This window comes from Marmota monax, unplaced genomic scaffold (genome assembly GCF_021218885.2).
Source record: "Marmota monax isolate L192 unplaced genomic scaffold, Marmota_monax_Labrador192_F-V1.1 WCK01_AAM20220418_F8-fsc00020, whole genome shotgun sequence".
NCBI classification, from domain to species: Eukaryota; Metazoa; Chordata; class Mammalia; order Rodentia; family Sciuridae; genus Marmota; species Marmota monax.
The window spans coordinates 4,818,727-4,846,608 of NW_026692912.1; the positions used below are offsets into that span (position 1 = coordinate 4,818,727).

Below are 27,882 nucleotides of genomic sequence, written 5' to 3' on the forward strand. Positions count from 1 at the left end.
AACTCAATCCTTGATATCAGACCCATTTCACAGATAAGGAGACCAAGTCTCTGGGGAGGAAATTTCTTCTGTAAGTGTAACACAGTCAATTTGATACCAGAAGTTTCAAACCCTGACTTTTTCTCCAGTGGGTCCTTCCCAACTGGATCATCTTCCCACACACATTGAAGGAGGAGATAGTAAGGTATAAGGCCACAGCAGCAAAATGGTCAGCAGCAGGTGGCCTCAGATCAAAGGGCTCTCTGGAGGGTAAACAGGATGAAGCAGAGGCTGTGTGAGCAGAGGCCCCTTTCTTGTTACTGGGTCTCAGATTTTATCCTGTTTCATTGTTAGTCTCTCTCTCCCATCTGAGCTATATCCCCAGCCTGTTATTGGCTCTAAGACAAGGACAGGTCTGCTGGCATCAGTGATGGGAAGGAGCACATTTCTTTGTGCAATGCTTATTGGCCTCTATTGCTCCCCATATTACTGTACTTGGGCTCATCATGCATCCCCCTGGTGTATGGAGAAATTCCTGTCTTCCTTCTCCTGCAGAGGTTCCTTCCTGGCATTCAGAGCCACAGAAGCAGTTGTCGGAAGCAGGTGACTAGCCCTCAGCTGTCCCCAGAGTTGGGCTGCCTGAACTTCCCAGAGTGTGGTCTGCAGAGCCGGCCCAGGTGCACTTGGGAGTGCAGAGGTGTGGACAGAGGGATGAGACTCTAGGAATTCTCCTGATTTGGGCTAAAAGCAGGGACTGAGGCACACTCGAACCAAGGTCAGGTCCTCAAGGTCAAGGGTACATGTCTACAAGTGTACCCCGGGTACCAGGCTTAGAATCCCCTGCAGACAATGGCTTGAGTCTTCACGGTTGGTGGCTGCCTGCCATGCCCTGTCCTTCATCAGACTGGTGTCCCCAGTGCCAGTCCTGATCTAGAATGGCTGCTCAGTCCCGGCAGAGCAGCACTCTGGACATCTGGACTTTCCTGGAGTTTTCTTTCCTTGCCAAAGTGCGTGGAGTGGATTGGGTCAGACCTCTGCTTGCTGCAGAGTCTGGCTTCACATGTGGCTTTGAGCTTTTGAAGAAAAGGCTGTTCTAGAGCTCACAGAGTGGGAGACAGTTCATGGGGATGTTCCTGCCTGCGTTGGTGGGACAGTGGCTGGAGGGCTAAACCTTCCAGAGCCTTCCACCGGTTTCCTTGTAATCTGTGGGCATTTAAAACACCTTGTCTTTGGGCGGGAAAACACTTGGTGGGCCTGATCCATTTCCTGGACCTGGCTCAATCTGAGTACCTTGTTGACCTCAATCCTTACCTAAGGACTAGGAACTGGGTGACAGAAAGGCAGGGAATCGCCTGGCAGACTTAGCACTTGGTCCTGGGGTTCGAATTGCTAAAGTGCAGAGTTGTGGTCCAACACCCAGCATTTACTTTAAACATTCATTAGAGGTGTGGTGCTTTTGCTTACAGAAGACTAAATTTAGCAAGCCCAAAATATTATTAACTTTGCTCAAAGCTTTGAAATATTTTAGTTAAACAAAAAATGGACTCCAATTCAGTGGACCTGTGTGTGTGGTATGTGTGTGTTTTGTAGGTGGATCGGGAGTTTGCCAGATTGGCTTACACATACATTTGGGGGTGGGTGGGTACCATGGACTGAACTCAGGGACACTTGACCACTGAGTCACATCATCAGCCTTATTTTGTATTTTATTTAGAGACAGGGACTCACTGAGTTGCTTAGTGCCTCACTTTTGCTGAGGAGGCTGGCTTTGTTTTTGTTTTTTAAAGAGAGAGAGAATTTTTTTAATATTTATTTTTTTCGGCAGACACAACATCTTCTTTTTTTTTTTTTAAATGTGGTGCTGAGGATCAAACCCGGGCCGCATGCATGCCAGGCGAGCGCGCTGCTGCTTGAGCTACATCTCCAGCCCAGGGGGCTGGCTTTGAACTCACGATCCTCCTTTCTCAGCCTCCGGAGCCACTGGGATTACAGGTGTGCGCTACCGTGCCTGGCCATACATTTAAGTTGAATAGATTGTAAAAAGTCAGCCCCCAATTTTTGTTCTCTCCTTGGCTGATCAGATCTTGGGAAACTGGTCCATGGGGGTTTCCTATGACATTCTGTCTCTAACATAGTTCATGAAATTCTGTGGCATTTGACACCCCCCCCCCTTCCAAATTTGGTTACTCAGAGTGTTTCACAACTTTTCTGGGAATGGGCGGCTCATGAAAGGGAAATGTCTATGCATCATAGACAGCCAGTGACCTCTCTTCCATGAAGAAGGAAGAATATATTGTCCTCCAGTTGTGAGAGTGAGAGCCGGCTCACATACATGCCTGATATATCCAGCAACAAAGCAGAATCTTCCAGAGAGAAGGTCAAGCTCTGATGTGCCTTTGTTCGTCATGGCTGAGTGAAGAAGGCCTTTCCATTCCTTACGTAGAGGTCTGAGAAACCTAACAAGTGGACACACCCTGGCCTTTTCAAAGTCTAAATGTATTTAAAAATTCAAATTTGTAACCTTTATTAATGCATGGTTATTTTCAATTATTGCTTCTCTAATTACAATAGTAATATGTTCAGTAGCATAAACCTTTATAAATTACAAGGTATAGGCTTAACCTCACCTTTTCATCCCACCCCCAACATTGGTTTTCCCCATTCCAGCTCTCTGGGGTTAACCAAGGTTAATACGTTGATGTGATTCTTCTAAACAATTTATATACAAAGGATATCCTTTAGACAGTGAATTAATCTCCAGGTGCCTAATTGCCCATTACAGGTGCCTTAAATCCTGTTAGTTCTCACCTACTTAACTATTTATATTTTTATGTGCTTAGTTCTTTTTTCAGAAGGTAATATTTGCACGAAGTTGAAAATTCAAAAGGTGTAGAAAAGGATACAAAGAAGCTTAGTTTGTTTGGCCTCCCTGCTCCCCGTTCTGGAGAAAACCTTTGCTATAGGTTTCTGAGGACCTCTACCATAACCAGTCTATATATATATATATATATATATATATATATATATATATATATATATCCCATATACTTATAAAAACAGATAAAAATATTCATGAGATTGCATTTATTTTGTTAACATGAAAACTAGTGCACTGTATCCAATGTCCTGGAATACTTGATACTTAAAAGTTGCATAATATTCCACCTCTTGACTATATTAGTCTTCTGTTAATGTAGATTATTTGTAGTCTTTTTATAGTTGCAAGCAGTGTCACCTGGGAGATCCTTGGGTATAGATCATTTTAGACATGTGCCACCATGTCTACTAGATTCTTGAAAATAGAACTACTGGGCCAAAGGCATGGTATATTTGGAAGTTGGGTACATATTGTCAAATTACCATCCAAGTTCCTGAAGCTGGATGAGGGAAACACTTTCCTCACATGCTGATAACTAATTTTACAGGTGGAAAACTTACCATTTCACTTTGTGTCTCTCTTGTATAAGTGAAATTGAATATAAAAAGACAAAATGGAGAGAGACCTCACGAACAAGCAGGCTTCACTCAGCACCAGAGGGCACATCTTCAGAGGGAAAACGGTGTCGGGCCCCCACAGGATCTGGCTTTTTTATATGGCCTTAGAAGACCCAGGTCATGGGAGGAGCTAGTTACTTTTGGCAGCCAGGGCCAGAAAATGAGGAGGAGTTTAGGGTGTGATGGGAGGACAGGTCAGTAACCATACCCTTCAAGTGGGATTGAAGATCTTTAATATGTATAAGAATAATTTATATCTCTTTACATCCTATATCTTTTTTTTTTAACTTTTTTGAGTTATTGATTTCTTTTGGTTATTGATTTGCAAGATTTAAATTTTAGATGGACACTGTATCTTTATTCTGTTTATTAGTTTTACGTGGTGCTGGGGATCGAACCCAAGGCCTCACACATGCTAGGCAAGCACTCTACCACTAAGCAACTATGCCAGCTCCTATTCATATATTATTATTGGGTCTTTGGGATGTATGCTGCAAATATATTACCAGTTTATTTTAACTGCTACTCACTGGGTCCTTTTAATATATGGCATGCTCACCATAGGCCAGCACTTCTGAAGTTCTGTCCTTCAAACTTGATGTTTTATGACTGATCTAAGAGAGTGCTGTTAAACCATGTAGAAAGAAGGAGGACCCTGTTGGATACTACTCACTGACACACACTTCTAATTTTTTCCTTGGTACTGTGGATCGAACCCAGGGCATTGTTCCACTGAGCCACATCCCTAGACCTTTTCATTTTAAATTTTGAGAAAGGGTCTTGCTAAGTTGCAGAATCTAGCCTTGAAGTAGCCTGTCTCAGCCTCCTTAGTCGCTGGGATTACAGGTGTGGGCATACATATTTGTATAGCATCTTTCTAGTTTGCCATGCGGTTATGCTAAATATCCTTTCTACAGGTTTCATAGCCTTCTATGGGCTTCACAGATCCTCATTTTTTGAGATTGCTACGCATTTGCGTTGCCTGCAGGTGTTTACTGTTCTGGACCAGATGGCAATGCCTTCTTCTAAAGGTCTGACCTCCGAGATACACTGTGGTGGTGCCAGTGCTCCTGCAGGGGACATGAACATATTGTCTGAGGTAGTGAACAGAGGGATTTTTTGAGCCTAAGATCCTTGACTGAGGGACTTATGAAATGGGGAGCAGGAAAGGGACAGGGCACTGTATGGGCTTGCTAGATTCCTCGCCCCTCCCCCTTAAGTGTCACCACTAGTTTCATCTGCTTCTAGAATGAAGCATACATAGTAGGGCTCCAGGCTCCCTTCCCTCCTGTTGGAGCAGTGATAATGGAGATGGTAAAGGATACAGAGCTAGGGCCTGGGAGTTGGTTTCTCTCGCTGTAGAATAATGCTTCTTACAGAAATAAGGGAGGTGACAATGTCCCACAGAGCTGAGTGGTTCACATATTTGTACGGCCCCTGTATTCGTCCCAGGCCCCTGCTCTGTGGTTCAGTGTCCTGAGCACCAGAGAGGATGTTCCTTGGGTCTTTCTAAGGAAAGTCCCTGTTCCTAATTGCCTTCTCTCATCCATTTCCCCTTAATACATTAAGGGCTGGCTGCCGTAATGTTTCCCACACTTTATTCAATTAGGGATTCCTCTGGGTAAACAAGTGCCTATTTTAAATTGTAAATAGTCTCTTGGGATTCACATCTAAGTATAAATTGCTTTAAAGATGTGGCTCCATACTGAGATGTCGGGTCTTTGGAAGCCTGGGCCTCTGGGGAGGAGGGGGCAGCTCTGGCCATTCAGAAGAAGCATCTGGAGATGCTCAAGGCTTAGGCTTCCTTCAGCATGTGCTTGAATGGGGTCTTGGAACAGTATAAAAAGCTGCAAAGAAAGCGCCCAGAAACCTTCCCAGAGCCAGCTCTCTCCCCTTCCCCCCCATGCCAAGACAGAAGGCCAGGTGTTGCTGGCTGCTTTTGAAGCCAGCCTGCTACATTGCTGGGCTCCATCCAGTTCCCCCTGACCCCGTCCAATCTGATTTTGGAATATTCTGTCACTCTAAAGTACAAGTGACTGATAACTGCTAGAAATGGCATGGTTATATTCAGTAAATGGCAATCCTTCCTCTAAAAAGAAAGTTCTGGCAAGGGGCATGTCAAAGAATGTTGACCTTATTTCTCAACTCTTGAAATGTCTCTTGGCAGAAGCATCCAGGACTGTTCTGTCCCGGCTCCATTGACACCTGCTGCTTCTCGACTCTGCCCAACAGAACCCCTCATGTGCCCGAGGTTCATTCTGAAACCACAGAATTACAGAGACTAGGGGAAGTGAATTTTGAGAGTTTACCTAGTTTAATTCTCTCATTTTGCAGGTCAGAGCACCAAGCCCCAGGCCTTCCCATAGCGCTACAGCAGTGGGCCAAGGGCTCTGCTGCCTTATAGTACATATGCCTTTTAAATTTTCCTTTTGCCTCTTCTGCTTTAATTTAGCCTACTTCCTGGGCCTGCTCCCTCCTGCTCTTCCCAATGGCTTCCCTGGGGGCAGAAGTCTGATCCTGCACAGCTGTGTGCCTGTGGGGAGGGGTTGGCCACCATGGCCTGGGGTCTGCTGCTGTGGAGAGGGGGTGAGAATCCCCATTTACTGGGAAGATTAAATAGAAGGTGTGTAACAATAAATAGCACTGACCTGGCACAGAGTAGGTGTGCAATAGATACCAGCTAAACAACAATCATAAGGTTATCAGCTGTTGCAAAACCCCAGCTGCTGGGCCCTTGCCTTGCTTCCCAGCCAATCAGGACCAAGTTTCAAATGGCTTCCTTTCCCCCTAGTGCAAGGCTCCCTCAGAGACTAACCAGAACAGGTTGCAGCATCAGGAGGATCAAACTGGCACTACAAATTTATGTGCATGAACTAAGAAAACCTCCCCAAGCTCAGAGCCTGTGCCTGGGAGGTGGCAAAAGGACAAGCAGCAGCCAGGTGTTGCTGCAGATTCTGTTCTGCCCATGTCTGCCCAGGGACTCAGGTGTTAGCAGAGGTGGGCTGGCTCTGTGTGCTTTTGCAACCCAAACTTAACCTTGCCGATGTCATGTCTCCCTCTTCCTCTGAGTATGAACCACTTTATTGAAGAACCTAATGGTGACTTTGCTGCAGAATATTTTTTTTAAGCTCTACCGCCCCCCCCTTTTTTGGCAGCTGGGCAGGGGTGTGTGTGCATATGCATGCATAAATATGAGTGTGAGAGCATGCATTTGTGTATGTATTATTTTTTTCAGGCTGCCCTAACAGAGTTCCACAAATTGAGTAGCCTACAAAACCGAAATGTATTTTGTCTCATGGCTCCAGTTCTTATTCTTCCTCCTCTGTCCTTCTTCCCTTTTTAATTTTTTTTTTTTTTTTTTTGAGATAGGGTCTTGCTATGTTGCCCAGGTTGGTCTCCAAACTCCTGGACTCAAGCAGTCCTCCAGCCTCAGCCTCCCAAGCAGCTGGGACTCCAGGAGTGAACTTTAGAATGAGGAACTGCACCCAGCCCTGGTTCCTCATCCTTCAGCAGAGTAGTGCCATCCCCATGGCATGTGATTTTCCCTCCTTATTTTACTTTAGACGAGACGACTAAGTCGAAAGTAGATAGACATCTTGAAATGCCTTTGGCTACACTGTAGAACATTCCAATTATTCAGTTATTCCAAAGAGCCACATGAAGTCTGAGTTTCCACAGAGCTCTCTAGTGACTTGGTCCTACTAGGTTAGTCATTGAGCAATTCCTCGATGTTTCTAAATAAATTGCAGCATATGAAAAATGTTGGTTAGATATTTATCTGCAGAGTTTCAGCTTCCTTTTCAAAGGTTCCGCCTGGGTTCCATCTACTCTGGTTTTTCCTTCCTTGCTCCCTGTGTTCCAGAGCGTCCTGGGAGCTCTGTGTTGCTGGCCAACTCGCAGGCCACAGGGGAACCCTGCTGCTGTCTTTGGCTGTTTATGCCACTTTACTAGAACAAACTGCTCCCAAACTGACCTCAAATCCCCTAGCCCCAGAGGGCCATGCATAGCGTTTGTAGTCCTTTCCACATTCAGCTTACTGTAAATCTGTTTTCTGTCTCCTCCAAAATCTTACTGAAGGCAATGAATGTCTCATTGTACTGAGTTGGTCTGAAATTCTGACTTTCTAGTCAGCTGGACCCTTAGCTATGCCTCCAATTTTCCAGATCATCCTAGAGCTCCAGGGAATGAGGTGGGTAGAACCTGGGGACAGAGATGGAAGCCAGTGGGTGTCTGCAGGTAGGGGACACTGATAAACACCACCTCACGAGACTGAGCGAGACTGTGGTGAACAAGCAAGAGAGGGACATCTTTGTGACACTCATGTCTCTCTTTAAGGCAGACACAGATCTGTTTTCCTGGTGGCAGAAGATTATTGGTTAGCTATGCAGTGGTGGAGCCATCTACCCCAGTGCTCCTTGAAATGGGAGCCTCACCTCTGACTTGAGGCTCACCCGCCCACTCCAGTGTGGGCCTTCATTTAGCCAGTTAAAATACATCGTACAGAAAAGACATTCAATTGCATAAAAAGTGCTTATGAGATAATGTGAAGGAAAAGCAAAAAAGACTACCAAATTGCATATACTGTCTGGCTTCAAATACATTAAATATGTATTTTTAGAAAGAAGCCAGTGGTGGCCCATGCCCGTGACCCCAGCTATCCCAGGAGTCTGGCATGCAGGGATGCTAAGTTTGAAGCCAGCCTGGGCAACTTAATGAGACATTTTTAAAAAAGAAGAATGCAATTAGATATTAACTATTTTTCTCTTTGAGTGGAGATTATAAAAGCTGTCCCGAAAAGTCGGTTTAACTGGAGATTTCTCCAGGATCTTTCAATTTTTTTTTTTCAGCCTCAATACCACTGGGATAGTAATTCCTTGCTTGTCCCAAGGCCCATCTCTGAATTTTCAAGAAGCAGTAACTGGTTTATATGGAAATCTGCAAGCTCTTGCTTTGCTGCTCAGCCCCTGAGCTTGACAGAAGCAGGCTGGAGCTGCCTACAGCAGGGCAGACCGCTGCCCTCCAGGCCTGGCCAGCTAGGGAGGGGCCAGGGGGGGGGCGGCGGTTAAAGTCCTTCTTGGTATGAATGGCCTTTTAGGGAGCAGAGGGAGGGCCGATGATGACATCACAGTCTTCAGTCAGGAGACTCCAAAGGAATTTGTCCAGCTCCAGCCAGTGTGTGCCCTGGAATCTGTCTGGAAAAAGAGGCAGTTCTGACCGAGAGACACACACTCTTGGGCTTTTGCCCTGGGCAGGGTAAGCATGTCTGCTGACCTATCTTTTGTCCTTTTCTTTCTCATGTAATAGGAGAGTGTTCTTCTCCTATTTGAGGCCTGTGTCTTTACATGTAGAGGAGGGGTTTTGAGTGGTGTGATGCTGGACCATGGAGGCCTTCCCTTCTAGAATGTGGGCAGCTGAGCTCGGATTGGCCATTTGGCGTGCTGCTGCTGCTTTTATTATTATTTATTCTTATTATTTTTGCAATCTTGTAAAACTCCTGGCTCTCATGGTAGAAAGCAAAGGAAGCTCTGCATCTTAGTGACAAGCTACACAAATCGTCTGTGCCAGGAGAGGCTTTGAAGACTGTTTGAGAGTGTGTCTGTGACAGAGTTGTGTACGTTTTTCCAAAACAGAATCTGCCTTATGAAGGGACCGGTGACTCTGTGACTAGTTTTCTATTCATCCTCTTGTAGTTGTCCAAGAGATGCGCTGCTACTCTCCATCCCGCCTTCTGCTTCTGTGTTGTGGGGCTCATGGTGTCCACAGGTGGACTTGTGGCTTCAGCCTCGGAGGTCCCGTGGGGATGGAGGAGCACCCCCTCGGCTCTGCTCATGCGCACACAGTCATCTCTGCTCTTGGGCACAGAGGGTTAACACTTGAGCACTCCTCTCTCCTTCCTCTGGGCTCTACCTCAATGTAGTGGGTTCTGGTGGGTCCACAGTGGTGCTCAGCTTCTGTCCCTGCCATTACTGATTGGGCCAGGCAGGAACCCAAGATCCTGAACTATTTTAAAACCAAGAGGGATGTGACTAAGTTACAAAGATCTGGAGGCAGGCTTGTGTTTGCTTTCAGTGGAATCGCCTGCACTAGAAGTTTCAGGCTGCAGGGGCCAGAATTCGCTCTGTGGCCTTGATCTTGGTTTATTCCAGAGGTGGGGACTTTGCTGCAAAGTAGTGTCAGTGCAAAGGGACTTTGGTGACTAGAGCATTGGCAGCCACCCCTAAGGACTCCTGCAAGTCTCACATTGGGGGAAACAATAAACTTGCCTCTCTTTTCATTCAGGGGAATCCAGAAAGCTCCCAGCGCCTCTCAGCCACTCTCTTAGGGGTGGGTCTCCAAGCCGGGAAAGAAATAACCCTTTCACCAGTTGCCACAGCTAAGGCAACAGTTTCCTTCCTTCCTTCCCCTCCCCAGCGCTCACCCCCTCCACATGCACACAGTCTCCAGTTTATTTCACAGAAAGCCCAAGCTGTAAATGTGTTAATCAACTCCTTGACATAGTCCAGATGCACAGCTTGACATTTGCGCTGGCGCCTTTCAGCAGGGGGTGGGGGGCGTTCTTACCTTAAATGTGAGTCACTTTTCTTCATGGGAATGTGAGTCAACATAGGTGAACCCTGTTCCCCATGCAGGGGCTTCCAGAAGGGGGTTCATGTCGAGCTGGGCCTGAGGCATGAGCCGGGGGAATGGCAGGACTTGACCACTGCTCTGGCCAAACCCACAGAAGCTCACTGAAAAAAGGCAGAGCTTGTCTGAGGGGGAGTGGGACTTTGGCCACCAAAGAGTTGAGGTTTCTTTTTAGAACTGCCCTAGTCATGTTCGCCTGTAATGGCTCCATGACCCAGGAGACATTGTTAGTGTTAGTCGGGGGTCAGGGCGTTGACCCCAGCCAGCCTGGTCTAAATTTAGCCTGCAACTGCCCAGGAAGGCTTGGGGTCTAAAGCCTGGCCGCCTGCCTTCCGTCAGCCAGGAGAGGTCTCTGGCCTCCTTGGGGAGGGGTTGAGCCTGGTTTCCCACAGTCTACACAGGCCCTCAGTTTTATTGGCCGGAAGCAGCTCTGCTGGGGGGTGGAAGAGGAAAGGCTGCCTAGTACTGGAATGTGGCCAGTACTCATTACCACCAGTCCTCTCCTCTGCATGTCCTGCTGGGACGTGGAAAGAGGAAGCCAGCATTTCTGCTCTCTGTGCTTCAGGGGTGGCCGAAGAGGCCACCGAGTCCCACTCCTCTAGCCAGTCTTCTTCAGCAGGGAGGGCCAGAGGAGTGCAGGACAGCCAGCCTGGGGGGACTTTGGTGGGTTCAGCTTTCTCCATGAATTCTGTGTAGCCTGCACTGCCAAACACCATTGAGTAGGCCCAGAATCATCTTTCCAGTTATTGCTGAGCTTCCTTCACCTTGTGCTATTTGTTCTTTTTATGTGAATTGGTACTTGTTCCCTCCAAGCCTGGTGAGCTCCATGCTGGGTAGTGGGCAATCACTCAACTCAGCTTTGGGGACACGCATGGCCCCAGGTATAAGACATGATGGAGGTGTTGTGCAGGTTGCTGAGCATCCGCCCCATCCAGTTTCACTCCTTCCTCCCATTGGCCTTTGTGATGGAGACATCTGGGTCCAGAGAGTTAAGAGTCTAGAAGAACCACTCTTGCGGCAGCCACGCAGGGCCCGCCTAGTTCTTTGCTGGATGGTGACTGTGCCCTGTGTGCTAAACAGGGGACTTGAGAAAAAGAAAGAGGGCGGAGGTAAGAAGAGAAAATGGGTGTGCTTTTTGATTTCCCAACTATGAGGAAGTTTTTATTTCCTAGCCTCTGTTCCTAGGCCAAGAGTGAGGGTATATTTCTGATGGAACTTAAAATAACTGGATTAAAGGATCGGGTCACCTATTACCTGGGGAAAGCTTTTCTAATTTAAATATCATGGCTTTAGAAGGAAGTAATCTGGGTTATTCAGAACTGAAAAGCCTGGCTGTGCAGCGGGTACCTGATGTTTGAGTGATTTGGGTCACACGCTGTGCGTTCAGGCTAGGAAGCCCGGAGGTGGGGTCCTGGTGGGGAAGATGGGAAGCTGTGAACCAAGCAGGTATTCAGAGTGGGTAGGAGCTTCGACTTTCTGGTCTGGTGGGGAAAGACACTGTTCTGATGTCTGGACCCAGCCAGACCTGCTAAGAACATTCTTTCTGGTAAAGAGGTGCCTGGCTCAGGCCCAGGTTCCCTGAGGAGAAAGAAAGCACATTGGTGTCCATTGCCCAGCAGAGCAGGGGCCCCGGCTTCTAGAATCTCACTTGTGCCCTTGACTTTGTAGTGTTGGTGGGAAGTCACAGCCCTTTCCCACTGTGATGTGGGATCTTAGTATTTCACCTTTGGGAGGCTGTCAGAGAAATCAGAGAGCATCCAGTTCCGAGGCTAGCCCACAGGGTGAAATGCCTGAGACTGTGCAGGAAGTTTCTATCTGGAGGACCTGACAGGTGGAAACTGAAACTGTGCCTCTACGGAGTCTCTCTGCCTCAGTCTGAATAAAGAAAGGGGTTATTGACTCTTTAAAGCCAAGCTCTGAGTCTCACATCACCTACAGAAATACAGGAGAGCAAAGGTCAGCCAAAAAGCCAAGTAAATATTCTTTCAATCCATCAATTCTTAACATTTTCCACGTTATTTGGGAAGCCTCCTGTCATAGAGAATACCTTTTGACAGACTGAGATAGAGTTAAGGACTGACTTTTCAAATCTGTTATGCCAGTTACTAGCCAGGTGTGATCTTAGGGAAAAGTCTTTTTATTTCTTGAAACTTCTTATTCTGAGTCTTAAAACGGCATAAGATCCTTGCCTTTCCCATTTAACAGAGGGGTCCTGTTTTTTTTTTTTTTGTGTGTATGTCAGCTGAGACTGTGTATGTGTGTGTACTGTGGGAGGATAAGCCGTCAGACTTACGTCAGCAACTGCATGAGGTATGACGTTCAGTGTCCACAGGACAGGCTTGCTATACTGCTTCATTCACTCAGACATGCATGTGGCTACCTGAGTCCTGGGGGTGGCAGCTTCTGTTCCATACTATGTGTGACACCACCTTCCTTCCCATGTGAAGGGGCCCCCAGGTCTGGGTGGTTCTTGACTGGCCATAATATTGCATCTTCAGTATTTGACTTTTGAGGACATTTTACAAAATTATTCACTTTACATCTTCCTAACTGAATTTAGCTGCAAGTAAAAGTAACACTTAAGGATCTGGGGTGGGGAAAGATTAGGGAGATTAGAGAGGTACCTTGGGATTTTCCTTTTAGTCTTTCCTGGGTCTTTTTGCCTTTAATCTCCTCATGTTGACTGCTTTTCTTCTTAAAGTTAAAACTTCACCATTACCCATTGCTCTTTCCACAAAAGAAAGTCATTCTGCTCCCAGAAAGAATTTAATATGGGTAATTTACTCCTCTGTGTAAAATCATTTAATAATAATGAATATTCACATTGACCATTTTATCATTTTCATAGTATTTTTAGATACGTTTTCCAATTTAACTCTGAAAAAGATTTGAGATATTAGCCCTGCTTAAAAAGGATTTAAGAGAGATTTTTATTAGCCCTGCTTACAAAGGCTTTCAGAGATACTTATCATTAGCGCTGCTTACAAGTTCTGCTCTCAGAAGAGTTCCATAATTGTCAAAGAACTTTTATAGTAGAACAAAGAAATAACCCTAGATTCTGGTCCTTCAACTCCAAACACTAAATTACCACATTTTCTGCATCACTTAGATGAAGGAGTCCTAGGCATCTGTGTTGTCAATTCACCCAAGCTAATTTGCTTCATATAACTTTTAGGACTTTTAAATAAATTAATAGTGACTTTAGCTGCCAACAGGTTATCAAGTTATATTAAAAGCAGGTCATAGGGCTGGGGAGTGTGGCTCAGTGGTAGAGCACTTGCCTAGCACTTGAGGCACTGGTTTCGATCCTCAGCACAACATAAAAATAAACAAATAAAATTAAGGTATTGTGTTTAATCTATAACCACAAAATAATAATAATAATAATATTAATTTAATAATAATAGATCAAGTTCTGGTACTCACACTTACATTTGTTAAGTAAAACTCTTAAAAATAGGCATAAAAATAATTTTCTGTAACCTCCCTGGTCTCAGCTTTCTGAGATTAAAGAGGCTCTGGTCCCACCTTGAAGGAAGATAGATGTGGCAGTTTTGCAAAGGATGTTATTTACTGGTTATCGGGTGTTAAACCACTTGGGTCCTCTGAACGGCAAACACCAGCCATAAGTCTGTAGAAACCATAATGGGGCTCACCCTCTTTAAATAAAAGGGTGGGGTGTTTGGCTAGTCCACAAATTTGAACTGCATCAGTTTCCGTCCACTTCTGACATTCATTATGCTAATTGACAAGCCACTAATTTCACTAATGGAAACCCATTTCTCACTTTAATGATGCTAATTAGCAAAGCTTCAGGGGTCCTGGAGAGTTAAAAAGGAACTGAAATCCTGGAGGGAACAGCACCTATGGAGCCTGGGATTTCTGATTAGATCCTAGTTGACGACTCCTTGAGGGTCTGTCTATTCCTAGGATGGTTGTCTGTCCCAGAATGTAATTTAAACTAATTTCAGAAACACATAGCTGTCTTATATTGTCTCTACCCAAGTGTTTTAAAGTAAATTTTAGACATCCTAACCAGCAGTTAGCTATTCTGGGAAACCAGGAGGAGGGCAGGTTCTCTGTACCATGGTATTAGGGCTCCACCTGGAGGGGTGGCTGTGGCAGGCAGAGGATCTCCCACAGCCCCCTTGCCACCCTCATTTTTCTTAGCAGCACCCTAGTTTTTTCTTTGACCTTAGAAGGGGCAGTTTATATCAGAAAGGACTTTCCAGTTGATTTGATGAATGCATATTTTATCTGATTCTGGAGTCAGGGTCACTTTATCTGAAGCATGGGGAAAATTCTGGTCCTTCTTATCTTCAAAGGGAGCAATAAGCATTGCTTGGTTTAAACAGGACATCATTTAATGATGCCCAGTCCAGACACATGGGATTTCCAGTTCATTTGCATTTACCTGGTGTAGTTTCTGGTGGCTTTGATCATATTGGGTCATCATGCATGAAGGTGAATTCTTCCTGCCCAGAGTAGAACTTAAGAATTCGTTCTTGTTAGAATTGTTGCCTAACTTCACCAGAACTCAGGACCTCTGATGCATGACTGTGAATCAGTACAGCAGAGCTGTTTGTCTCATTATGTACTTTACTGAGTAGGGCCTAGAGCCAGTGACTCTCAGAAGTAGTTGGAAATTGAGTTATCAGGAAGAATTTTCTAAATTTATAGGAAGTACAGGGCTGGACCCCAGGTAACTCACAGGAAGGGAAACCCCTTTCCTGTTTATACCTTCCAGTGTTTAGATTAGAAGAAGGAGGGGAAAAAAGTACTGGAAAAGAATCATCTCAAATTATAATGGGACACCAGAATTAGATTTTTGGGGGAGGGGGGTTACCAGGAATTGCATTCAGGGGCACTCGACCACTGAACCACATCTCCAGCCCTATTTTGTATTTTATTTAGAGACGGGGTCTCACTGAGTTGCTTAGTGCCCTGCTTTTGCTGAGGCTGGCTTTGAACTTGCAATCCTCCTGCCTCAGCCTCCCGAGCCACTGGGATTACAGGCATGTGCACCACCCAGGCTTACATTTTTAACCAGCAACCAGTATTTTTAATATCTTGGGTTGACAGATCACAGAACCTAACTTACTATTTTTTTTGTTGAGATGTAATATTTGTACATCTTTACCTGGTATATTTATGGTAATTCAACATGCATCAAATCAGAATCATATACACTTTCATCTTGGGGAATTTCATATACTTGTTATCATTTATGACTCAAATAAAGGCAATATTTTTTAATATTTATTTTTTGGTCATAGTTGGACACAATATCTTTATTTTATTTTTATGTGGTGCTAAGGATCGAACCCAGGGCCTCACACGTGCTAGGTGAGCGCTCTATTGCTGAGCCACAATCCCAGCCCCAAAGGCAATATGTTTGACACTAAAAACACATACCACCAAATACTCTTTGAAGATTTAAAAAATTTATATCAGGAACAGTTGTTTCTAGTTCAAAAAGGATGCGTTGAAAAAGTCCATATAAACTTTGAATTCTAAAACGAAAAGGCTGACTTGTATCTGCTCATCCATTAAGGACCACCTGAACTTCGAGGCCTTTGGCGGGGAAAGGGACAGGGATGACTTGAGGCTCAAGAAGAGAGCTCAGGGCATCCTGTGAAAATGGGCCCCGTCACTGCCACCTCCGATCAGCAAGGAAACACAGAGAGGCAAGTTGTTCACTTTGTCTGACTCTAAGTCAACTCTAGAATAGGGTCTTGCTTCCTGGGAAGCTTGGGAAGTTCAATTTTTCTTAAGGATCTCTCTTCTGAAGCATATTGTTGCTATTAATTCCTTTGTGGCCCTGAAGAAGAAGCCTCCTGCATGTTGAATGAATGGACTCATGAATAAATGAACTAGAGAATTATTTGCCTTTTGTCCCTCCACATTTTCCTCCTTCCCTTCCTCAACTATTCTGAAGTGTTTTGTGTTTCAGTAGAGCAGTGATTATTGGACCACATTTCAATCCCAGTAGCTTCCTGCTGTTTCCTAACCCCACCTGCCAAAGCTGAAAGGGTTGAGGGAAAACTGCTTTCCCATGAATTAGTGGCCAGATGAAGCTGGAGTTAAGGGCAATGTGACCTGTGTGGCTCTTGGTTGGCCTGTTTGTTCCAGTAATAACTGTACATGGAACCGGTTCATTTTGGCCTAGATTGACTTGAAATTGAATGTCAGCCAGTGTGTTTCAGGCATTCAGGTTTTTTGTAATTCTTAATGACTTATGAGAAGTTACTGATAATTTTCTTACCAAAACATAGTTTAGCTCAGTGGTTTTATTTTATTTTATTTTTTATATCTTTATTTATTTATTTTTTATGTGGTGTTAAGGATCGAACCCAGTGGGTCACATGTGCGAGGTTTTATTTTATTAAATTTTTTTTTTTTCAGTACAAGGGATTGCATTCAGGGGTACTCTATCAATGAGATACATTCCCAGCCCTTTTTATTTTTTATTTGGAGACAGAGTCTCCATAAATTATAAAGCCTGGCCTCAAATTTGTAAACCTTCCACCTCAGCCTCTTAGGTACCTGGGATTGATTATAGGCATGCACCACTGTGAACAGCTAGCTCAATGGTTTTAAAGGGGCAATGATATCTTTAGTTCATTCTAAAGATAAAAGAACCGTTAGTTATAATGATCGAAAATGAAGACCTTGGCTGAGGTTATAGCTCAGGGGCGGAACGCTTGTCTAGCATGTGTGAGGCACTGGGTTTGATTCTCAGTACCATATGTAAGCAAATAAAATATAAAGATCCATCAACCACGTGTGTGTGTGTGTATACCTTTAAAAAAATAAATAAAGACCTTAATGATTATAGTCATTAAGTACAAGACTTTGACAAAGGCCAAACTAAATCTGGAAGAACATCAAAGATCAAAAGGTGGGCTGGGGATGTAGCTCAGTGGTAGAGCGCTTGCCTAGCATATGTGAGGCACTGGGTTTGATCCTTAGCACCACATAAAAATAAACAAAATAAAGGCATTCTGTCCATCTACAACTATGAAAAAAAATTTTTTTAAAAGATCAAAAGGTATTGACAAAGAAGGAATAGCTGTTATTGTTGCCTGTTACTAGCAAAAAAAATACATGCTACTTGATTGATTCAAGTTTGAAGGAGAATGTGGTAAGTGAAGGAGGTTCCTAGTTTCTGCATAATTATTAGAGTTTTGCAATCCTGGGCGTAGAATGAATGCTCAAGCTCTTAGACCTTATGAAATAAAATTTTAATTTCCATTTCCTTGGAAGAATTTTGTAATCAATCCCTGATAATCATCATAAGGTGGTGTTTTAATATTATATTTTAATCCTCTAAAATTGTTAAAAACTTAAAATAAATGAAAATTGTACCATTTGAGAGTTTTGCATTGTACCACATCAGTAGTTCCTGGAACACCCTAGGAAACAAAGCTGACTAAGCTGTTAAGGAAATCCTTGAGGGGAGCTCAATTCAAGTTCATAATTTATTGCTGGAATTCTCTGAGATAAACCCGAGTTCTTTTTTTTTTTTTTTTTTTTTTTTTTTTTTTTTTTTTAAAGATAGAGTGAGAGAGGGAGGAAGGGAGAGAGAGAGAGAGAATTTTTAATATTTATTTTTTAGTTTTCGGCGGACACAACATCTTTGTTTGTATGTGGTGCTGAGGATCGAACCCGGGCCGCACGCATGCCAGGCGAGCGCGCTACCGCTTGAGCCACATCCCCAGCCCCTAAACCCGAGTTCTTTGATATTAAAAAAAAAAGAAAAGAAATCCCAGAATATAAAAAGTACTCTTACTAAAATAGTGTCAAATAACCGATTCCATGAGCTCAATAACTGATGGAGAGCTATGACATGTTTAAAAATGCATCAAGAGGGGCTGGAGTTGTGGCTCAGTGGTAAAGCACTTGCCTGGCATGTGTGAGGCCCTGGGTTCCATCCTCAGCATCGCATATAAATAAATAAGATAAAAGATTCATTTATAACTAAAACTGCATCAAGAAGACATGATTTTCTTAACCAACTACAAATTGGAGATATCAAATACAAAGCATTTTAGAAACCAGAGGGGTGGTGTCAGGGGTGACTGGCTTTTCAAACAACAGTCCACTAAGGAGTATTGTTTTGATGCAGCCCCTGAGAACAGAACTATGTAGACAGTGGCTTTGGTTGTGGTGTTTAATGCACACGGTCAGTTACGGCCATGGCAGTGGGGCACTCTAGTGAGAAGGGCCACTGAAGGGATCTACTGTTTTCTAGTATTTTATGATGGAAAGATTTTCTTGTCTCTGGCAGAGAATGGTGTTTTTAAGACTTGTTCATGCAAAAAGACCTTCTTTTTATAACCGGGGACATGTACAGAGCCCAATGACAAAGCCTTAGTAGTTGGCTATGAACTATTTTGGAAGACCGTGGTGCATCAATTATGTAACCTCTTCCAAGTTAGGAGATCAGATTTTAAAATGGAGCCAACATCCATTGAGCATCCAATAAACAAGATGGAATCTGTAAATTCGAGAGGGTTAGGCACCTGTTCCCACCACAAAATTAATATTTGAGATATTACTAGGAGGGAGATCTCTACTTAACAACACTTGCTGGTATTGTTTCAGGTTTTCTTCCTGAATGAACGACTCAGCAGTCATATACCTAAGAGAAGCAACATTTAACCCTGACTTTTGTTTTCTCTTTATTCTAGAAGCCCCCGCAGCTTTCTGAGGATGATATCCAGCTGAAAACCGAGAGAGACAGCTGTCGTGCCAATCTCCTGGAGCCTGCTCCCAGATCTCTTCCCTCAGATCACCAAAACATGGAAATTGAGGTGTCTGTTACAGAATGTAAAAGCGTTCCTGGAATCACCTCTACCCCCCATTCCGTGGACCACCCCTCCCCATTCTATTCACCCCCTCACAATGGCCTCCTCCCTGATCACCACGAGTCCCTGGATAATGATGTGGCCAGAGAGATCCGATATCTAGATGAGGTGCTGGAGGCCAACTGCTGTGATTCTTCGGTGGAGGGAACCTACAACGGGACATCCTCCCCAGAGCCTGGCGCGGCCACCCTGGCGGGCAGCCTGAGCCCACCAGCCCACCCAGCCACCCAGCCGGAACCTGCCGAGGGAGCCGCGGGCAGGCAGGCACCCCCGCACATCGAGCTCAGCAGAAGCCCCTCTGACACCATGGCCGAGACGGAAAGAGTGAATGGCCATCCCCCCGACCAGCCCCGGGACACGCTAGGGGACAGCCTGCAGGCCCCTGCGAGCCCCAGCTCCTCCACCAGCTGCCGCTGTTCTTCCCGAGACGGGGAGTTCACGCTCACCACCCTGAAGAAGGAGGCCAAGTTTGAGCTGCGCGCCTTCCACGAAGACAAGAAGCCCTCCAAGCTCTTCGAGGAGGACGAGCGTGAGAAGGAGCAGTTCTGTGTGAGGAAGGTGAGGCCCTCGGAGGAGATGCTGGAGCTGGAGAAGGAGAGGAGAGAGCTCATCCGGAGTCAGGCCGTGAAGAAGAATCCCGGCATTGCTGCCAAGTGGTGGAATCCCCCGCAGGAGAAGACCATCGAGGAACAGCTGGACGAGGAACACCTGGAGTCGCACAAAAAGTACAAGGAGCGCAAGGAGAGGAGGGCCCAGCAGGAGCAGCAGCAGCTGCAGCAGCTGTTGCAACAGCAGCAGCAGCAGCAGCAGCAGCAACAGCAGCAGCCCCCTCCAGAGCTCTGCACAGCCCCTGCTTCCGCTCAAGAACGTCCAGGCGGGACTGAAAAGGAGGACATTGTCACAGAACAGATTGACTTCTCTGCCGCTCGCAAACAGTTCCAGCTGATGGAGAATTCCAGGCAGACGGGGGCCAAGGGCCAGAGTACACCCCGGCTGTTCTCCATCAAGCCTTTCTACCGGCCTCTGGGGTCCATCCACTCGGACAAACCCCCGACCATCCTGAGACCGGCTTCTATTGGGGTAGCTCCAGAGGACAGTGGCGTGTCTGCAGCCAAGGGGCAGAAAGCCCCCTGTACGCTGGAGAGCCAGTCGGCGGGAGGAGGCCCTGGCAGCACCGCCCCTCAGGGAAAGGAAGGGCCCTACAGCGAGCCCTCCAAACGCGGGCCCTTATCTAAACTGTGGGCCGAGGACAGTGAGTTTACCAGCGCCCGGGCCGTCCTCACCGTGGTCAAGGATGACGAGCATGGCATTTTGGATCAGTTCTCGAGATCGGTCAATGTCTCTTTGACCCAAGAGGAGCTTGACTCAGGTTTGGATGAGCTGTCGGTGAGGTCCCAGGACACCACGGTCCTGGAGACCTTGTCCAACGACTTCAGCATGGACAACATCAGTGACAGTGGGGCGTCCAACGAGACAACCAACGCCCTCCAGGAAAACTCCCTGGCTGACTTCTCTCTGCCTCAGACTCCACAAACAGACAATCCCTCTGAGGGCCGAGAGGGCGTCTCCAAGTCATTTAGCGATCATGGTTTCTATTCCCCGTCCTCCACACTGGGGGACTCCCCGTCGGTGGATGAGTCCTTGGAATATCAGGCTGGTCTCCTGGTGCAGAATGCCATTCAACAAGCCATAGCCGAGCAGGTGGATAAGGCCGCGCCCCAGGCCAGCGAGCCTGGAGCAGAGCAGGGGAGACCTGACACAACCCTCGAGGGAGCTGAAACCAGAGCTGCTGGCCCCGAGAAGCCCCAGAGCATGTTTGAGCCACCTCAAGTGTCCTCTCCTGTTCAAGAGAAAAGGGATGTATTACCAAAGATTCTGCCTGCAGAGGACAGGGCTCTCAGGGAAAGGGGGCCCTCCCAGCTACCACCAACCGTGCAGCCCAGTGGCCCAGTCAACATGGAGGAGACCAGGCCCGAGGGGGGCTATTTCAGCAAGTACTCGGAGGCTGCTGAGCTGAGAAGCACAGCCTCCCTCCTGGCCACTCAAGAATCCGACGTGATGGTTGGGCCCTTTAAGTTGAGGTCAAGGAAGCAGCGGACGTTGTCCATGATCGAAGAAGAGATCCGAGCAGCCCAGGAGAGGGAAGAGGAGCTGAAGCGGCAGAGACAAGTCTTGCAGAGTGCACCGAGCCCCAGGACCAGGAACGCCCCATCGCTGCCCTCCCGAACCAAGTCCGGCTACAAAACCGCCCCAGGTAAGTGGAGGCTGCCTCCTGCACTTGGACGCGCGGGAATCTGATTCCAGCATAGGAGTTTCTGTGTGGAGCCTCCGCTGCGCGTGTGGCAGGGGGGCACTGGCATGAGGCTCTCGGCGCCAGGAGGGTCAGAGTGCCCTCTGGAGGAACCTGGAGCCCCGATGGTGTCTCCCACTTCCCAGCAGAGGTGGTAGCTCCTCGCCTGTGGTTCCATCTTGTCCTTGGCTTATTACACAAAATCGTTTTCTGTTATCGGAGGGGCGGCCTCTTGGCAGGGATCGAGTCGTGTATGACACAGAACCCATCAGGGTGGGCCCACCTGTGGACTGTATGAAGTCAGTAGCTTGACCTTCAATGACTCGAATGAAATCAAACCTATTCGATTTGGGGGGGGACGTGCTCTGCTAACCCTCAGGGGTGTTGGGTCCCTTCCTAGCAGTCCTAGTCGCGAGTCCGTGTTGCAGACTGACCCATGGAGGACGTCTCTTTCCATCTTCTGGGCGATCGGATTTGACTTCTCTTACGTCACCACCCGCCAGTTATAGGTGTGAACAGCTTGGTGACGGTCAACAGCAGACTGGTATGTGCCATGGTGGTTCCACGAGTATCCATCACCTGGTGACATTGTAGCCGTTTCTTGGGGTCAGTACCCTCTATGATGTTCATACAGGGATGAGGTGACTTAATAGTGCATTTCTCAGAACGTGTTCCCTGACCCTACGGGGTGCATGCCTGTACTTTGGAACCCGGAGGGGTCTCATCCTATTTAGGGGGATTGAATTAGGGTAAGCAAAGGCTGGCCTTCAGTCTCCTCCTGTTGTTCTCCCCACCCCCACCCTCTGCAGTCCCTTTCTGGAGTAACTGGTGTAGATGGTTGATGTTAGTTAGGGTAATTGTTGTTGCTCCTGTTATGGGTAACAGTGCATGTGAATTTGATGGGAATTGGGGACCCATGCAGTTTTTCTTAGAGAAGAGCTGCTCCTATGTCACCAGTCCATGCTGAGATCAGTGCAGACATTGATAGATACAGCATTTGAAAACTCCTGCAGCAAATTTCTATCGTCCTGAAATCCAAATGTGGGGTTTCGTATTTACAAAAATATTGGTCCACAATGGACTGGGGGCAGGAGGGATGGGTCCTTTGCCAGAGATAATTTTAGAAGCATTACTTTATAGTAAGATTGTCCACCCAGATCTTAAGTCATCTTGACGCTTGGCTTCCATTACATCTGTTATGACTCAAAGTCACTCTTCAGTATTGATTTTTAAATTTCGAAACCACTTCAAACCTTAAGAAAAATCCCCAAGTACAAACATGTTTCTAAGAGTAGATTGCCAAACACGGTGCCCTATGAACCCCAGTTTTGTAAAATGCCCCTCAGTTTGGGCCTTTCCCATGATGACATTCAGGTTGTGTGCGTCTTTGGTAGGAACATCATATATTTGGTGCTGCATCCTCACTGTCTCCAAACAGGTAGTAGCTGGTATTAGTGTGTCCCATGTCAGGGGCAGCTTTTAGCTCTGATCATTTAATATTATGATTATTATTTTGGTGGTGCTGGGGATCAAACCCAGGGCCTTGTGCATGTGAAGCAAGCACTCTACCAACTGAGCTATCTCTGCAGCCCTCATTTTATATTATTTTTGATCTCTTCAGTGAGGGAGAAGCTGCGAGGCTTCCACACGGTAAAGCTATCTTTTTCCATTTCCTTTGTGGGAGATACTTTGATTCTTTTCCCCACTCCTCTCAAATGTTAAATCTATTACTTATATGTCAGTATGGTCTTATGGAAAAGTATTACATTCAATAATTCAATAATTTATCATCTGTTTCTTGTTTTGTTTTGGTACCAGGAATTGAACCCAAGGGCACTCTACCACTGAGCCACATTCCCAGCCCTTTTTATTTTTTACTTAGAGACAGGGTCTTACTAAGTTGATTAGGCCCTTGCTAAGTTGCTGAGGCTGGCCTTGAACTTGCAATCCTCCTGCCTCAGCCTCCTGAGTGGCCGAGATTACAGATGTATGCCAGTATGCTTAGCTCGTCTATTTCTTTTCTTGTTTTTATCCTAGTTTGTTCAGAAAGCTCTCATAGGAGTCCTTTCAGGCTAACTTCAGTTCCTTTTGAGATGTCCTCATTCTTTGAGCATCACTTTTTAAGGATGTTCTAGTTTCATCTTATGCTTTTTCCAACCCTGAAATCATTCATATCTTCAAAGAGCACTTCAAAGAATGGTATTTAGAAACCAAGGTCTGGGTATCAGGTGTGCTCAGCGAATTGTTGCTGCTCCCAGGTACCCTCAGTGGACAGATTTAAAGATCAACTGATCTATCTATCTATCGAACCCTAAGTTAACCCTGAAATATTTTAATTCTATTCTAGTACAAGATTCATTCATGTTTTCTTCCTTTCCATATTTATAGCCTCCTTGGTGATATCAAAATGCCTTGATTATTCCAGTTATCCCCAATATTTCATTACTTGGTTAATCCCCCATCCCCACCATATAGCCAGTCTCGCATTTTCCTCTTCAAACATCGGTACCAACATCACTTTCTGGGTGGCCCCTGCCCACCCCTTCACCACTACCTCCTTAGCCCACTTGGGCTCCAACCCTCCCTAGGGAGTCACTGTTGTGCTCTGCCTACCTGCTTTGGGCACATCCCTCTAGGCCACTGTAGCTTCTCCCACCCCCACTGCAGGCACCACGTGATGACTGTTGGGCTGAATTGTTTGAGAAGAGAAGGGAAGAGGAGGAGGAGGAGCACAGGGATCTCCTTCAGGTCATGGCCACAGAGCCAGCTGAGTGCTTGAAGCAAGGAGAATTTTGAGAGAGGAGTTTTTGCCCAGGCTTAAGAGTGACAAGTCACCTTTTTTGCAAAGATTCTTAGTTGTCAGGTTTACTTAAAAATTTTTAATTGTGACCTGGCTTGGTACAGAGATCTGTTGTGCATCCTGTTCTGGAAAAACGTCTTTTGTACCAGCTTGGTTTCAGCCCAAGCTGGAGATTCAACTACATGAGTAAGTGGTACTAAGGGAACTTGAAGTCTCACTGATGGAGGAAAGTTCTTTGGGCACCTGTTCTCCTTCTGCTCACCTGAGAAGCAGGTACATAGATTTCCTACACATACCAGTTAGAGCTGGCTCTTGCTTTCTTTTGCACTATTTTACTGGAGAATCTTCTCTGACGCACGTATGACCAGCACTCTATTAGTCTATTCAGGTTGCTATAACAGAATACCATGGACTGAGTAGCTTATAAACAACAGAAATTCATTTCTCACAGTTCTAGAGGCTGGGAAGTCCAATATTAAGGTGCCAGCAGATTGGTGTCTGGTATTTCCTGGTTCATAGATGACATCTTCTCTTGGTGTCCTTACATACTGAAAGAGAAGAAGCAGTCAGCTCTGTATGGCCTCTTTTATAAGAGATCTCATATATGCATAAAGGCTCAGCCTTCAGGGTCTCATCACCTTCGAAGGTCCCCACCCTGTTGGTAATTAGGCTTCAGCATATGAACTGGAAAGGGGAGCACAAACATTCAGACCATAGAGGTGGGTATTTTGGTTTTTTTTCTACTCCATCTCTTAATTGAACACTCACCATATTGCCTCCCAAATTACTTCTAGCATGTAAACAGTTGCCTGATATAAAGACATTTCTTGTCATCAAGATTCACCACCAGGATTGAATTGGCCTTAAAACAAGTCAGGGCTTAATGTTGGCACCTGGCATCCAGCAACCCAGGACTACTTTCCCCACAGCTTCCCTCTGTGCTAATGCTGATCTCCTTTCCCAAGTCTCACCCCCACAGGATAGATTTTGGTCCCTTTAGGAAGATAGTAATTCATCTGTGTAAGTCTTAACTCTGTCCTGGTCTGGTTGTCACATTGAATGCAATCACCATTATGATGTGTGTGCCCCTTATTCCTCCATGCTTATTTCGAGAACATTTAAAGAAGATACCAGTCTTCCCAGAATTACAACATGGATAAAAAGAAACTGAATGCAATTGCAATTTTTTTTTTTCTGCCCATGCCTGGAAACCTTTGTAGTTTTGCTTGCCAACCAACCTCCAAGTTTGAGATGAAGGAGGAAGCTGACACATTAGTCTGAGAAGTCAAACTGAACAATCCATGGCCAGGGTCAGGACCGCTGGCTCTGACTTTGGTTTTGTGAGAGGTATTGCTAAGTCCCTACAGCATGCTTTACATTTCCTGCCAGAAGAAGTGACTCAGCTGGTTTGTTGTGACTCAGATTGAAGATTCAAAAATATAATTTCTAACTTCTGGTAGAAATATGCTGCAATCTTAAAACATTAAGGCAGATAAAATTTACTGATATCAAGATGCCATATGGAAAAAGAGATGTACTAACCCTTCCCATTGATAAATTATCTAGACACAAACCCTATTCCCTTAGTGTCAAAGAGGTTTGGTTTTGCTTTTAGTTTGTTTTGTTTTGATTCTTAGCTTTAAAGGATGGAGAATGATAGTTCTATTTTGATATAGCCATTTCAAAGACTTACTATCTGGAAAGTCCATGTTGTTGCTCTCATCTGACTTTTAAAGGAAGGAGCGCCATTGAAATAGAATTGGAGTGACATTTGTTCATAAAAGGTAAACAAGGTGGGCAGTCCCTGCTCTCAGGGAAGTTTTGGTTCAGTAAAGGAAATGACAGCAGCACAGAGGCTTTATGTCAGAGAATCGTGGAGACTGGTGAGAACACAGAACAAACAGTATATCCTCATATCCTCATTTGGAGGAAAGGGAAAGTCTTCTTTCCTTGGGGAAATAACCATCTAAGCTGAGAATTGGAGGCAAAGAGGTTGGGCTGAAGGGAGTGGGATAGATTGCTCCTAGAGAGGTTCAAAAGGAATCGAGAACTTGGCACACTTGAAGTATTTAAATCAGGCCAAGGTAGTTTAAAGGAAGAGCTTCGAACAAAACACAGATTGATTTGGAGCCAGGTAACAAAGAGCTACATCAATCACATTAAAGGTTTTAGACTTGAAACTTTATTCTGTGGTCAGTGGAAAGCCAGTGAGAGCTTTCCAAGGGCTAATTGTCTCTGCACATCTCTGAGTTGTCCTGTCTTCATCCATGAATGGGCGGACTAAAAGTGCCCCTGCTTTAATGAGTGCATTATGCAGGGTTGGATCATGCTCTTCCATGTTCCAGTACTTCTGAAGGCATCTTGACAAACTGTTTGCTGAGAGTTTGCACGTGTACGCCCCCTGCTGACAGAGCTTAGAAGTGGAGAATAAAGGAAGCAACTTGGCATCTGCAGGAGCCCTATTTAAAGGGGAGACCCACATACTGCTGTAAAACACTCTTGAGAGAGAATTAGAGGAAGAGGGGGTATCCAAACATTTTTATTGATGTTACATACAGTTAACATCATGTTAGACATGTTTCAAATATCTTTTCATATTGGGGGTGCCAACAGACAGTTCTTACTTTAGTGCCTGTGTCTATTATTAGATATCCTGGTTTCACTTCCAAGTTCTAAGCATGCCAGAGAAACCCAGGTGACGATTGGTTTTGTTTTTTTGAAACCGTTTCTATTTTCATACTGGATGTTAAATTGATCTATCAAGTCAGATGATTTTGCCCAGTAGGATGGTACATTATGGTGAATGGTAAGAGGAGGTGTGGATATTGGTCCCGTTAGTGGCATGTCTGCTCTTGTCTTCTAATAGTGGAAAGATGTGATCGCTATACATCTTATAAAAATGAAATTTACAGGGAGTATCGATTGACATTTGAGGTCAGTTTGGATGAAAATTCTGCATGAGTGATCATTATATCACTCTAAAGATTATTAACTGGGTCTTTTCCCCCCTTCCTCATTATCTTTAAATATCCCAAAGGCAAGTCCTAGAAAGAAAGAAAAAAGATGTATATTGTATGTGAATATCAATACAATATTCATGAGGTGGAGCTTGATGGCTCGTTTCATGCTATATTAGAGCTGGACAAGGCCAAGTTCCATTGCTCCACAGTAGAAAACCCTTTATCAGCAACTGGAGGAGGGTTCCATCACAGGCCTAGTGGGAGGGGGCTATCAGCAGTATGCAGTGCCTCCCTCTCCTGCCAGGCAGGCACTTACTTACTGGGCAGCCTGCAGGGGCCCAGCTGGCCAAGTGAAGCTAGCTAAAGCTTAATATATGGAATGTCCAACAGATGGCTGTTGTCCACTGCTGCATTTCCTGAACATTCTCTGGTGACACAAGTCTAATCACAATAGCCATGACTCAACAAGACCTTAAAGCTGTGTCCCATACTAGTTATTTCACTCATATTTTTCTCATTTCTCCCAACAGTCCTCTAAAAATCTCACACAAACTCTCTGAGCCCTTGATATATTTCTGGATGCAGACTTTCTCTGATTTTAGAAGGGTCATGACGGTCTATGCTATTATTTAAAATGCAGTACCGATGCCATGGTTTCAATATACCTGGAAAGTTCTAGGGAAGAACCCTGTCATAAAATTAAATGTCTGCTGTAAAACTAAGGAAAAATGAGTTGCATTAAGTGGATAAATAAATACTAAGAAGAGTCTCATGTCATGGTTTGCTGCCAAATAAGTTATGAAAAAAAAAAAAACTTGGTTTTCAGAGCTTTATGAATTTTGGAATGAAGCATAAAAACCTATA

The 27,882-nt window shown here is 45.3% G+C and overlaps 1 protein-coding gene across 4 annotated transcripts in view; it reads left to right on the top strand.

Annotated features, from left to right (window-relative positions):
* Palm2akap2 (PALM2 and AKAP2 fusion) overlaps positions 1–27,882 on the top strand; it is a 459,101-nt gene that overhangs the window by 408,511 nt on the left and 22,708 nt on the right. For all 4 annotated transcript variants that reach the window (XM_058581620.1, XM_058581622.1, XM_058581621.1 and 1 more), the window contains one exon: positions 18,792–21,222. In XM_058581620.1, the coding sequence (XP_058437603.1) occupies positions 18,792–21,222 (2,431 nt within the window). The remainder of the gene's footprint in view (positions 1–18,791; positions 21,223–27,882) is intronic.